The sequence below is a fragment of the Harpia harpyja genome, chromosome Z (assembly GCF_026419915.1).
Source record: "Harpia harpyja isolate bHarHar1 chromosome Z, bHarHar1 primary haplotype, whole genome shotgun sequence".
In the NCBI taxonomy this organism is placed as follows: Eukaryota; Metazoa; Chordata; class Aves; order Accipitriformes; family Accipitridae; genus Harpia; species Harpia harpyja.
Genome location: NC_068969.1, coordinates 91,598,394 through 91,613,009, shown reverse-complemented (window position 1 = coordinate 91,613,009; position 14,616 = coordinate 91,598,394). Strand labels below are relative to the sequence as shown.

At 43.1% G+C, this 14,616-nt stretch overlaps 2 protein-coding genes across 2 annotated transcripts; both read left to right on the top strand.

Annotated features, from left to right (window-relative positions):
• Positions 1-8,668, top strand: LOC128136682 (centromere protein H-like). The gene is made up of 10 exons (XM_052776618.1): positions 1-43; positions 836-1,241; positions 1,393-1,448; positions 2,133-2,181; positions 3,087-3,161; positions 3,837-3,893; positions 4,791-4,854; positions 5,154-5,205; positions 6,374-6,537; positions 8,090-8,668. Exons 1-10 carry the CDS (start codon positions 1-3, stop codon positions 8,180-8,182), a joined length of 1,059 nt encoding a protein of 352 aa, XP_052632578.1. The 3' UTR covers positions 8,183-8,668.
• Positions 8,669-9,207: 539 nt separating this feature from the next.
• LOC128137634 (alpha-ketoglutarate dehydrogenase component 4-like) lies at positions 9,208-14,616 on the top strand. The gene is made up of 4 exons (XM_052778743.1): positions 9,208-9,316; positions 10,127-10,190; positions 13,042-13,244; positions 14,523-14,616. Exons 1-4 carry the CDS (start codon positions 9,290-9,292, stop codon positions 14,538-14,540), a joined length of 312 nt encoding a protein of 103 aa, XP_052634703.1. The 5' UTR covers positions 9,208-9,289; the 3' UTR covers positions 14,541-14,616.

Sequence of the window (14,616 nt, the reverse complement as noted above, 5' to 3'; positions counted from 1 at the left end):
ATGGGTCCTTTCCACAGGCTGCAGATCCTCACAAACTTCACTGGTGTGGGTCCTTTCAAGGGGCTGCAGTTCCTCCTGAACTTCCCTGGCGTGGGTCCTTTCTGCAGGCCAATCTTCAGGCACAGACTGCTCCAGCGCGGGCTTTCCCACAGAGTCACGGCCATCTTGGGGGGCATCCCCCTGCTCCGTCGTGGGGTCCTCCCCGGGCTGCAGGTGGGCATCTGCTCCCCTGCTCCCCTCCATGGGCTGGGGGGGACAGCCTGCCGTCTCACCACGGGCTGCAGGGGCATCCCCTCCTCCCCCGCTCCTCCGCCCCCTCCCTCTTCACTGACCTCGCTGTCTGCAGAGGTGTTCCTCTCACATCCCACTCCCCTCTCTGCTGCAGGTTCCCCTTCTTAAATCTGTTCCCCCAGAGGCGCTACCACCGTCGCTGGTGGGCTCAGCCTTGGCCAGAGGCGGGCCCGACTTGGAGCCGGGGAAGCTTCTAGCAGCTTCTCACAGGAGCCAGCCCTGTGGCCCCCTGCCCCACTACCAAAAAAAGCCCCGTGCTGCAGGAACCCGTAACAGTAACTTGTGACTAGTCAGCTCTGCCTCTAGGAGAACACCACTGAGAGAGCTGTATCTGCCTTCACTTGGCAGCAATAACTTTTTTGTCGACCACTTCCCCCGTGGGTTTGTTTTTTTTAAATCTCTGTTACAAGTATTTAACTGTACTTCTCCTTCCCTTCTGTTATTTATCTGAAAAACACCCAGGAGAAGGGACTGCCTCCCTCCCTTCTTGCGCCTGCCACAGGTGAAGGGGCTTTTTACGGGAAGGGCCTGTGTGGGCAATAAGCTCCGCAACCACCACATGCCCTTCTGACGACCGCGGGCAGCCTGGGTCAGACACGGGGCGCTTGTTCGGGCCGGGGTGCCACCGTCCGTGTGCCCGCCCCGCCCCTGGCGGCGGGGCGCGCCCGTCCCCCCCTGGCGGCCGAGCGCCGAAACGCCGATGGGGAAGAAGAGGCGCGGGATTGGCTGGAGCGCCGCCGCACCAGGCAGAAACAACCGCTGGCCGCGCTGCCGAGGGCCGCGCGCGGGATTTTTGAAGAAGAGGCCATGGAGCCGATGCAGTGGGAGCCGGGCGCGGCCGACGTGGACACCGAGGCGGAGGCGGACACAGACACGGACACGGAGGTGGACGCGGACGCGGCGGTGGCGGCCGAGCCCGAGAGGAAGGCGGACGTCCTCATGCTGCTCCGGTCAGTGCCGGCGGGGGGGGGCCGGGGAGTCGGCGGCGGCGAGCTAGGCCGCGGTGGGGTGGGCGTGAGGGGCGGCGGCTGCGGCCGGGCCCCCGCAGCGCCCGCCGTGCGGGGCCTGACCGGTGTCGCTTTGCTTCTGCTCCTGCTCCAGGCTGAGGGACCAGATCAAGCAGCAGCTCGCGGAGTACAGCACGGCGGTTCATGCCCGTAAGCTTCTCCCTGCTCTGACTCCCCCCGACCACCCCCGGCGCTTCCTCTTAATGTGATGTTACAGTAATACAGCATGTGGCGTGGCTGATAGGTGTATTCTTAAAAACTATTTATCAAAAGCGCTCCTCATAGTAGTGAAATACTTTTCTTGGCTGAGCATCTTACTGCATTTTCTAGACGGCTCTTGGAGACCTGTTTGCATACTTACAAAACTGCCTCGTGACTGTTGCCAGCTGCCCTTTCTCCTCTTGGGTTTTCGCTTTAGACCCAGGACTCTGACACGTGATGGTGGTTTTCAGGAATCTGAGTACTGGGGATGAAGTCGTACCAAAAGTCCGCCAAAGTGTTTGGCAGCAATACTGATGTAAAGTGTTTCTTCTTGTTTCCGTTATTTACGCCTTCTTCCACTGAACCAGGCAGCTGCATATATAGAGCAATGCTGTGAGCCAGCTCTGGCATGTCTAAAACATGCTAATGGAAATATTTTAAAGCCTAATTATTTCTCTGCTGCAGCTGATCGACAGTGTAGTCTCACTAACAGTGGAAGAGATGATAAGGCGTGGAGGTAGGAATAAGAAATACCTTGTTAGTATAGCCATCAAACTGCTAATCCTTTACGCTCTGTAGATAGTATTTAAAAGTCTTTGTTGTGCTTTTTTTAGTGACGTTCTTTCTTTGCAGGTCAAGTAATTTGCTGCGATTACGTCAAGAACCAAAACAAAATCAAGAAGTATGTCATTGCGTAACTTCAAGCTTTTTATGTATTTTAAAGTAAAGAGGAGAAGGGTTAAGAACTGAGCTTGGACGTTCTCTTCTAGTTATTCCTTCTTAGTAAATCTCTGGATTAACGATCAGTACTTTGTAGGAGTCCAGTGAAAATAAAGGAAACGAAGAGAATCATAGAACAGTTTGAGTTGGAAGGGACCTTAAACATCATCTAGTTCCACCCCCCCTGCCATGGGCAGGGACACCTTCCACTAGACCAGGTTGCTCAAAGCCTCAACCAACCTGGTCTTGAACACTTCCAGGGAGGGGGCATCCACAACTTCTCTGGGTGACCTGTTCCCATGCCTCACCACCCTCACAGTGAAGAATTTCTTATGTGTAATCTAAATCTACCCTCATTCAGTTTAAAGCCATGACCCCTTGTCCTATCACTATGTGCCTTTGTAAAAAGTCCCTCTGCAGCTTTCCTGTAGGCCCCCTTTAGGTACTGGAAGGCTGCTATAAGGCCTCCTTGGAGCCTTCTCTTCAGGCTGAACAAGCCCAACTCTCTTAGCCTGTCTTCACAGGAGAGGTGTTTCATTCCTCTGATCATCTTCGTGGCCCTCCTCTGGACTTGCTCCAACAGGTCCATCTTCTATATGGGGAAGAAATATTTTACTCAGTCTCCTAATGTAGTTCTGTATCTGATGTGTCTTCTAAACTTGCAGTCTTTCTTGTGATGGCTAGAATTCACTGATATAGTTCCACATGCTAAAATACTCTTGGCCTTAATAATTTGTGGTTTATAAGAAAAATTCTTGCTTTAGACATGTAGAGAGCCAGTTAAAAGTGTGACATTGCTTTTAAGTTTTTGTTATCTTCACATTGTTTGGGGTTGTGGTGTTTTTGTTTTGTTTTTTTTCCCTTCAGGGACACAGAAGATTGGGAAAGACGTCTGGAGGAAGTAACCATCTCTTTACAGAACAAGACGTTAGCCTTGCAAAGGTAGAATTTTCTTCTTGTTTATTTGGAGGTTTTCTGTTTGTTTATGTGTGCGCACGTACGTGCACATATACATTATTCTGATTAAAATAGGATTTCAAAGTGGTATGGTGTGTGTTACAAACATGAGAGATTTTAGTACCATCTAACCAGTAAGAATGCAGATGGAGATACTGTAGAGAACAAAAAAAATTACAAGTTGAAATGTGTAAATCCAAAGTTTCCTGCAAAATTGTGAAAGTCTGACTGTATAAATCAGAAAACGTATTTCTTGGCAGTATTTTGCCAATGCATATGAAAAGGTGGAAGTTTGATAGGTGTTATACATCTCCTGTGTTACATGGCAGTTCATTTGAATTCCCACCTTTGCCCAGCTTCCTTTCTGCAGACTCTGGGATTAATGGTGTCCGAGCATGTTTGGCAAGAAAGGAAGGAGTTGTCACTCTCACAAATAATCACTGGTACGCCTTTCTTGTCCTGAGAGTTAAGCCCCCTTATTTAAGAAGTGTGATATTTAAAAGGTACTGAGTATTTTATACATATAATCCCAATGTGAAAGTGGACATACATACATACATGGAACCTTGGAAATACCTCTTCTGTTACTTAGCTAAATCTGCTTCTCTCAGTTTCTTACCAGTTCTTATCAGTTATATGTTTCTTCCCCACACTATGCAGGATCCAACTTACGTTTGCCCTGAGAAACAAAATGAAGCAAAATGATGATGACTCACGGTAAGGTGTTCTTGGGTAAAGAATGGCTAGAAAGGAATGGACTTTACACAGTTTAATGTGACATGTTTCTACATTACTTCATTGTACCTTGTTTAAAAGCAAGCTTCCTGCTTCTAGTTTTGACTGAATGATATACTGTCCACCTTCTGGCTAGAGTCAGCATGATCAGACCTCTTATACCTAGGGTGGATTTACATTGGGGCTCTGAATTAACCAACCTTTGGTTAAAGAGATCATAATTTTTGATTGACTATTGAGAACTGTTTGTAGTTAAGAGTTTTTTGTCTTTAATGCATGAGTTACCTGCATTTATAATAGCTGAGCACATATTACAGGCTTGTAACAGAGCCTTGCCTCTGCTTTGCTGCCTTCATTAATTAATCATGTAGGAGCTTAATGTCTTTGAAAAAGAACTGAAAGTTTCAAAGATGTTTAAAATTAGCTTTTAATTTCCTGCCCAATATTAATGGGTGTGTGCATGTGAAGTGTTATATGAGAAATTTAATTTCTGCCAGAAATACAGCCGAAAACATTGCATCTCCATGATGTCCCTGCCATGAGCCAGAATTCAGGAGCTTCAGTTCTTAGCCATTCTCAGGTGGCTAGGCTTCCTTGATGCCTTCCAGGCTCTGTGATTTGAAATGTTAAACAGACTTAACTGAAACATTACGGAAACTGAGAGGGAAGTAAGGAGACTCTTTGGCCCCCACAACAATACTTGGTATTAGGAAGGGTGCAGTGTGTCAAAAAAAAAAAAAAAAAAAAAGGTATACTTTATTTTGGTGTTAGGGGAAATGGGGATTTTTTTCATTTAATACAAATAACCTTGATTAAAATATTTATGCTGGTGACTCATATTAGTGGTCTTAAAGTATGCAACTGTGTTTTCTTCCTTAGACTGATCACGGAAACTGTGAAACGCATAGTAACGCTCAGCCAGAGAATAATTAAATGTCAGCAGGTAAGTGGCAGTTGTAGCTTCTGTTGCAGTCGTGCAGGTCTACCAACCTTAACGTGAGCAGGAGTACAATTTGAAAGTAACAGGATCACACAAGTCATTTGAAGCTAAATGTGTGGCCCAAAGGGTGAGGTTTCTACTAATAGTAAAATTACCAAAATGATTACTGAAAGTGAGTATGTAAGAAAGTCTGCTTCTAGAGCCGCCCTTAACTGCTTTTGTGGATTGAATTAGCATCTTTCAATATTTTTTGGAGCCAAGAGTCTAGGAGATACTTTTTTTTTTTTCTTTCTTTCTTTCAGCAAGCACGTGAGAAGGAGCAGAAATTGATTGACATTAGAAGGAAAAGACTCAGTAAGTGTTAGCTGTATTGACTTTGTTTTATATTTGAATGTACAGTTCATTTTTTAAAGTCCTTGTAGCAATATTAATTTACATCTGAAGTAACTGCAAAACTCTCAACACAGTTATAAAACTTCTGAAAAGAGTAGGAAGTACTGTAAAAATGAGCTGGTGTGTTGTCTACTTGAGCATGAGACTGACGTGTTAGAATGAGAGATGCAAGAAACTCAGAGAGTGTGTGGTGGTGGTTTATTATTTAGTGGAAGCTCCCCAGAAAATTACACATCATTAGTAATTTAATAAGTCCTACAACACCTAAAGGATTTTATTTTTTGTCAGACTGTACCTTTATGAAATGTTTGCAGAATAGGGGAGGGGATTTACTTACAAAGAACTCTTGTAATAGTATATATGTTGGTATTCAGTAAGCTTGTTAAGAGTGGATCAAATTTAGATGTGAAGTCAATCTTCAGAACTTAATAAGGTAAATACGTTTTTTGAATGCTCCTAATGTCATATGACCAGGTTTGCCAACAGTTTTAACTGGTTTTTGTTTCATGCATAGGAAGTGGTGTATATGTTGACAGTAATGAACACAGACAATGAAATACCTGCCTTCATAGGAAAATGAACATCCCTAATATCTTCGGAAATAAAGGAAGAAATGCTCTGTCAGCATTCTTTCAATGTATAAACTGTCCCTAACTGACCTTATTCAGTCTAGTTTTTAGCCTGGTTTCCTATAAAAAACTAGTAATATTCACTGGTGTTGTCCATATGTCCCTTGTATGACTTCAGAATTTGGTTTCAATCAAATTTGAAAAAGGGGAAAGGGTCTTAAACACCACTGACTATACAAGTTGTGACAACTGAAGACAGGGTGTAGGACAGATGTTCAAATTACGGTCCGTGTCTGATGGAAATGCAAAGAGCATACAAAGTACTTTCTGTTTTGCTAGCAGCCAGGGATCAATGAGCTTTGACACCAGGTAGCCACAGCACGTGTTGTCTCTCGTGTGAAAGAATTATCTTGAGGTGTGTTGGAGGGAAGGGACAGAGTGTGAAGTTAGGGTTATTGCAGTGGAAGTGCCTTGGATGCCTCTGAGGAAAAAAGCATATCTTTAGTTCTATGGCTCACCTAACTACTTCTTAACACTTCATTTTCCTGATAATGGAACAGCACTAAAAACAGCTGGAAGGGAGAAACTACTGCAAGTTCATACCGTGATGAAAAAACAGAAGGAGGAACAAGCAAGGGTGAACATGATCGAAACACTGGAGGTGATACGTAATAAGTTGGAAAAAGAGATACAGATGACTACAGTAATTAAAAATGTATTTCAGGTAATGTGTTGTAGGTTTTAGTAGCAAGTTTGCGGTTTTGCATTACAGTCAAGATAACATAGTGTATGGTAAATGTAACTTCAAACAAAATTGTGTTTTCTAAAATCTTTAAGTAACTAGGGTGATGGAAAAACTGCTGTATGAAAGGAAAACTTTAGTGCTTTAAAAGCTAAAAGCATGAAATCATCACAAACTTCTTTGGAATAATTATTTACAGAGTTTAGAGATGGTCTGTCTATCTTTATTCCTTTGTTCCCTTAAAGGTACAAAAATAATCCATTTTCTCAGAGAATATCTGTCACAGAAGTGGCTGTCTTTCCTTATGCTGTCACCCTACACCCCTCCAGATCAGTTTCCCCATCTTATGGTTAGGAAAAATAAGTAGGTCTTAATCCCGTGATACCAGCAAGCCAGACTGCTGCTCTCAGTCTGCCCCTTCCGACCACATGCGCTTCTCTGTTTGCATCGCCCACTGCAGCCTTGTGAAAGCCTTGGCCTGCAGCCATGGCCAGTCTCGAAATACTTTCAGTGGTGTAGCCTTCAACCTTTTGGTTACCCACATATCAGAGGCTGCTGACGAGTGTGTATCCATGGAGCTGGCTGGCAGGTCATGTGGAGTGTGGAGTCATGCAAAGTGAGGAAGAAAACCTCATGATTTGGGGTGGGTGGAAGGGCCTCCTGCAGCATCCTCTGCTCCAAGGGGCTCAAGTAAAGCTCACATACGCTGTGCTGCAGTCTGGTACTCTGCGTCTCACTGTGTGACTTGTCCTGGCTTCCTTCACCTGGGTCCACAGATCAGTGGCTTAAGTAGAAAGATGGGAGGCACAGTGAATGGTAAATTGCAATTGCAGTACTCTTGAGTTTATCTGCAAATGGGTTATGAAATCCCGTTCAGTGCACACTAAGTTTATTTAAAAAATATAGGCTGGGGAAAAGAGAGAACATATTGGACAGCTTCAGGTAGAACACAGGATATAACCATGTCGTGAATTTGAATGATCGGAGAATTTCAAGGACAGAAAGTGAGCCACCGGTTTTCATATTACCTGTTATGTCTACTACTAGTTTGCATTAGTAACAATGTTATATCTCAAATTGAGAACGAGAAATTAAACATTTTAGTGGGTTTTAGATTAGATTCCTAGAATTATCTTCTGGTTTTGTATTCCTGAAATCTTCTGAGCTGTGAGTAGAGCAAATCTTCTTTGGTTAAATTTAGTAATTCCCATTTTCAATCCAGATTGGCAGGGTGAGAACATTAACTGTGTTATCTTGTGTTTGAGGCAAACTTTATTCCATGTGTTTAAAAAACAAAAAAAATATCCTCTAGGAAATTCAAAGCACTGCTTTTGCGGGTTTTTTGCCTATGTATTGACAATAGGATCTAAAACAATACTTCCCTTCCTCCTCTTTCCCTTCATCCCGCCTACTTCAAACACTGCTGTGAATTTCAAGGGCTTCTAAATTAAAAAATGGGCAGCTTTTGAGAGGTTTTACTAGGAATAATCCTTTTTAAGGGCTTTTTTTAACCAATAATCTTTCCTTCTTACAGAGTATCATAATTGCAAGCAGAGTTAACTGGGCAGAAGATCCATCTTTGAAGGCAATTGTTCTACAGCTTGAAGATGATGTCTATTTGCTGTGATTCAGGAGAGATACTGTTTAATCTTATATAGTGTATGTAATCAATGGACTAAACTTGATTGCTTTCATAATGCATATTAATCTCACTTTAGGAATTTGAAAATGTAACCTTTCTGGTAGTTGTTGTTCTCTCAAGAGACTCAGAACGTGGCCATGCAACTCTTTGAAGTGAAATTTAATTCTTGGCACACAATGAATGTTTGAACAGGTAGCGTAGCTGGTGAAACTACCTGAAGAGCCGCTTTGTAGCTGTCCTGTCCCAGGTGCTCATCTCCCTCTGCAAGGCAGCAGAAACACAAGAAGAATAATCCATATATCCACACAAGCTTTTTTGTAAAATTTGGCTTAAACCAAGGCCCTGTCATGTCTGTCCTCACTCCCTGGGCACCAGCAGTCTGCAGAGCTCAGACAAGATCCAGGACCCTGCTCTGCCCCTGGTGGAAAGCTCAGACTGGAAAAGTTAGTTAAGTCACTCTTTGGTGTTTTTTTTTTTTAAGCTTTTTTATTAAAGTATTATGTATAACTTTAAACAGCGAAAAGTTTGTAGTTCTTGATTGTAACAGCCACTTGTGACTGTGCTATATGCTGATTAGTGAAGCAGAGCATCCAGCTGTAGACGCAATCTGTAGGTGCCGTCCCACGTAGCAAAATATGACACCACTAGGGAAAATGCACGTGAAGTGGAAGCATTGAGTTCATGCCATTGAATACTCAGCTAAGCAGTATTCTAAATATGGTTTTGCATTGACAATTGTGTTTTCAGTTTTTTGCCTGAAGAAACTCGTTCATGTTTTTATGCGTGTAATGTGTTAAAATATTTTTACTTTTGGCTTGGCACGTGATTATTAGCTTTAAAAAGGTGGATGGCAGGTCTCTTGATGGAATGAAAATAAAACAGGCTATCTTGAAGCGGGTTTTGTTGCCGTTGGTTGTTTTCCTTTTAAGGCGCCGCCCCTCAGGTTTGCCGTAGTCGGTTTTTGACACAGCCCTGCGCCGGGCCACGCCCCCTGTGGGCGGTGCCGCGCCCTGTGGGCGTGGCCCGGCGCTGCCCCTCAGGCGCGGGTGGCGGGGCGCGGCGCGGCGGCGGGGGGTCACCACGGGCAGTAAGATGGCGGCCGCCACTAGGGTCGTTCAGGTAACGGCGGGGGGCGGACGGCCCGGGGAGGGGGTGGCTGGGGCCGGGAGCCCGGCTGGGGCGGCGGGCCTCGCCTCGCGTGCTGCCGCCCAGGCCTGAGGCGGCCGGGGCCTGAGGCGCCGCTGGGGGGGCCGGTGTCCTTGGCGCGGAGGGAGGAGGCGCGCGGTAGGGCCCGCCCGGTGTCGCCGGTCATTTGATGCCGGTGGCCTGGTTCTCTAGTACCAAAGGATGCTACAGGGCAGCCCGCACCCATCGGTGGGCTGTTCAAGAGGGGAGGGGGCTAGCCGGCAGCTCCTTTCTAAGCCATCCCTCTTCAAGGTGAAGGCGAGACGTGGGGTCTTCTTCAAAAGACGCGCTTGAAAAATAAGCAGTGTGGCTTCGACTCCCAAGCTTTATAATTTACAGTCTTGTCTTACCGGACCTCGTCAGTCCCATCCAGCCAGCTGAACAAACACGTACCGGCAGAGCACAGCTCGCCGTTCTTGTGCTGAAACTTTATAATTGTGTTTATGCCACTGCGGTAGCCGTTTCTGCGCACACACACGCTGACTGCTGTGAGAAAAGGAGGAGAACGCTTGTTCCTGCTCAGGACGTTAGGGTGGAGGACTGCCTTTAAGGGTGAAGTGTCTCTGCAGGTGAACATAGAATGTTAATAGGTAATAAGTTTATCAGAGCGGTGGTGCAGAAAGCAGTGGTATAGAAGTGGTTGTTTAATACGTTGTATGTTCCATTTTATTATTGCAAAGGTAATGTGTGTCTAGAAATATATTTTACTCTCCCTGTTTCTCCTGCTACCTTGCCTTGTTCTAGGTAGTCAAGCCACATACTCCGTTAATTAAGTTCCCGGACAGAAAAAGTAGTCCCAGACCTAAAAGTAAGTTATTTAATCTCTAGATACAACTTGTGCCGCCTTTCTTTGCATTAACTGTTTATATAAGAACCAGCACACAGTTTTTCTGCTTCAGCTACACGACTCAACTGATTTTGAGCAGGGTTTCTGAAACACAGTTGTTCTAGTTTGAAGGCAATGCTTTGACTCTTCAGACTCTATACAGCTGTGGGAATATACATAATACATGCATGGCTTTGTTTCTTGGTCAAGGCAGATTCACAAAGATTTCAAGTGTTGCTTTTCTACTCATATAAAGTCCCATTTTTCTGAATACTAATATTTGCTTGAAAGGATTGTGCCCAAGTCAGTTTGAAGCAGCTTTAGGCATTCGGTGGTACTTGCAGAAATGTTGCTGCATTTTCCTCGTCTCTTCTTTTTTTTTAGTTGGAGCGTGTGATGTCTGTGGTATTTAAAACCCAGATTATAGCTGGGAGAGCCATTCCACTGTACATTTTAAGAAGCGTTTCCTTGTGCTACTAGTTAAGGCTGAGAAAAAATCAATTTCATTGCAATCTTTGACATTAATTTTTATACCCATAGCTATGTTGATATTTAGAGGATTCCCAATATGCTTACATTTAGACACCAAAGTTATATGAGTGGTATGTTGATACTCCTTTTGAGTCAACAAAACATTTGAAACTAAAGTAGGAGACATCTTAAGAAGCTGTTATATTATTCTCACTTGTTTAGAAATCGTACTGTACCACATTATTTGCTGCAGCGTTATCTCGTTTGTGATTCAGCTTTAAGTTTAGTTTATCCATTAACATTACAAAGTATCTACAGAGCACATCAGTGCCACTTCTGACTTACCTGTGAACTCTTCAGGAACTATTTTCTGCAATAACTTTCTGTCAGAATTCTGTATGTTGTGTACCGTTCAGCCAAATGCACCACCTCTCATGCCAGTGCTTTCTCAAAGCCTTGAAAACGTGTTACTTACCTCGTTTATCTCTGCATCAGAAGATTTTTGTGACTGTATCTTTTAAGCATGTTAGACTTTTCTACCTTAATGAGGTTCTGTCATGTCATTAGTAAATTGCAATCTACCTCATCTTGCTTGAATGCTGTAGCAGTAACTGTGTTTCACTGTGCCAGACTGTTGCTTCTACGTAGCCAAACAGAGCTCTGCAGATCAAGACTAAGCTTTGAGGGGTGTGGGTGCTTGAAAGGCTAGCCAAATTCTTTTACCATATTACTACTGCAACATGACGGGTCTCGAACAGGGAAGGGAAGAATGTAGTAGAGACTGTATCTGAGCTAAAGCAACAGCAGTATTAAGTCTGGTACTTTGGAGTCTTGACTTCTGATGTTTTTAATTGGCTAATGCATCTACTCCAACTACACTTCAGACTAAAACATACAGTAGAGGAAAATCCTTGGCAATCTCTAGACATTTTTGTGGTGTATGAAAAAAACCTGGAGAAACTTTTCACATAGAAGGTGTGTTATTTCTTGAAACAAAAATAGTTTGCTCGCCCTGTTCAGAATATGCTCCTTCCAATGGACTCTCTTCCTCTTCACTCTGCGTGGGACCTTCCATTGTTCCTGAACCACCTGATCAGCTTGGGACTTTCAGATACAGTCTTCAGACTGAGAACATCTGAATATGCCTCTCAATGGTGGCGTGGTTTTTTTTTTTTACCAATAAGGTTTGATCACATTGCTGTAGGTGTTTGATGTCCCAATACTGCCATTGACTCAGACTCACTGTGGCCAAAACTGGCTCCTCTCCTTTGTCCTCATTGGTCTTGTTGGAGGCAGGAGGGAGAGAGGCAGGCAATGCTGTGGTATTTTAACTTCTCACATTCTTTGACTCATCCAGTCTTGATGCTGCTTATTTTACAATTATATAGTCCCTCTGTCCCAGACGTTAGATGTTTCATCTGTCTTGCTCGTTTTTCAGGAGCACTGAGAGGGACTTGCTGCGGAAGCATTCTGCTTTATCAGGTGTTTTAACCTTATGTAGAGAGGTCTGAGTGCTCATGAAGTAAACATACTGCTGTGAGACTTGGTCCTGGCTGGTGGGGTAATTGCATACTTCCAGTGTAAAATCAGCCATGGTGGGACAGACCTAAGGTTCAGAATGCTGACTTTGACAACACTGCCCTTTTGTCATCTCTTCTCCTGTCCTCAAACTCAAGGCGACTTCTCTAATGGGAATTCCTTAAGCCTACCTTCTGGGCCTCACGCATAAAGTACTTGATGCACTCCTTGGTCTCTGCATTTCATAAACATTGATTGCTGATGCCCGATATTTGGTGGTCATTTTGCACATCATTAACAAAATTTGATATGGTGCCATTTTGTAATATTAAAAATGGGTACAATACTGCATTGCATGTTGTGATATGTCATAGCTGTGAGCTTTATTGTTCTGTAAGCCTCTACCTCTTTTTCACTTGTCTGTCTTTACAGTCGCAGTACACAAAAAGCATCATCTCAGTGGATCTTAGTGATTTATCTTTGTTTATCTTTCTACATAATTGCCTACACACACACATTTATGGTACTTTATGCTTCTTCTGTAAGTACAGCTTCCCAGTGAAAAAGCCTTTGTTAGGTTATATGCCGATTTATCTTCTGTTTCCACATCAGTATTTCTGCCACTTAAACATGCTTTCTCTCATTGTCAGAATTTTTTCACTTTGCTCTTGATATATTTAAAAACAATAAAAGCAGGTTGTGAGAAGCAGAGTGTCTCAATTCTTTTAGGTATTTGTTATAATGAAGAAAATTGTCAATAACTGGTAACTTTTATTGCCTGCTCATTAATTAATTTTACAGTCTTGTTATATTTCTGTAAATGGTCTTGCAATGTGGGTTTCGGTACAGGAATCTCTACAAGCAAGTGTGCCGTCTCTCCATGCTTCAAAAGCACAGGACTCTGTAGGAGGCAGATCACCGGCCTTTCAAAGTATTTCACCTGTTAGTAGAGTACAAGGTACACCAGACACTTCTGAATTAGCAAGAACCTTACCTCAGAAATACAGAAGGAAACTTATGTCAGACGAAGAGATTGAATATATTCAAGTAAGTTTCATTGATTGGTGTGTATTGTCTGTATTTACCTAGCATTTAGCTTGTATTTCTACACCTTCTTCAAAGTTTCAGACATGGTATTACATTGCAGTTCTTGCTAAGTGTGTGCTCTGAGCTTTCACTGCTTTGATGCACTACACCCAAGCTACAAATTCTTAATACAGAGGGTGCCCAACCCTCACTAATTAGTAGCTTGTGGTATTGCTAAGTAGAGAGATACGGACTTAAAACAGACATGCAGATAGCTTGCGATAGTCATGGCCTATGTTAATCACCGTCACTACCTGTTTTGTAACAGCTGTTTAATGTGTAATTTGAATGCGCTGGACAGGAGCACGGGAGTCTGCTCTTAGATGAGCAAAGGCTATTACCAGGTGATTGAAGTCCAAAATACTTCTCAAACTAGTTTTTATAAGTTATTTATTAGTAAGCTAACTCTTGTATTTCTAGTAGTGGAAACATTTTATTAAACTTCATACAATTTTTTTCTGCAGTATTTGCAAATATGGTATTGTACATGAAAGGCAAGAAGAACCTGCTTTTGTTCTCAACAGTGTTCAGTCATAAACACTGATGCTTTAAAAGGGAGAATGCACAAAATATGAAGAACTCGTGAGATAGTTGTGACCTGAAATGAAAAGACGCTTGCATGGTTTTGTTAAATGATAAGGACACCTAACAGTGTAACCATGTTAGTAGAGGAAAGCAGTTTTCCTGTGTGTGTGTGGGTAGGGTACTATAATTAGAAATAAAATGAGTTATTACCCATAGTAATACCCTTCTTGACCTCTAGCATAAATTTTCTCACGGTGAGGTAAGTTGTAAAATAATTTTCTTGGGAAAATAATGAATTGTGAATACTTTCTGATTTCTCATAAAGATTGTCATAGCTCACCTTGGCTTTGTTTTTACTTTGCACTTTGGAATTTGGGCAGTGAAAATAATTCTAAAACCTGTGTTCGCTACTGCTGCGTTTGTCAGACCTTTCTGAAGTGAGTAAGAGTCAGGTTTCTTCAGAGTGGGAGAGTGGAAGCATCTGTAATTGTAGGTCGCAGGTGTTGATCTTTTCGTATTCTGCCCTGAAAAAAGTGGGAGCTGTTGCTGGTAGATGTTGATACCTGACACTGTGCATGTTCTTGTATGGATTAAAAATCAATGTATAAATCAGAAAATAGAAGTCTCTTAGTCTGTAAAAGTGCAAAAGAAGCTTTGATCTCCATTTCCCTTCCTTTAGTGGAATGTATTTAACTGTCTGCTTGTCTTTTACAGCGTGGAGGTCCAGAATAAGCACGGAAGAGAGTTTGTTGGCCACTGTTGAAGTATTGTGTTCACAATAAAGGCATTTCCTTAATATTAAAAACAA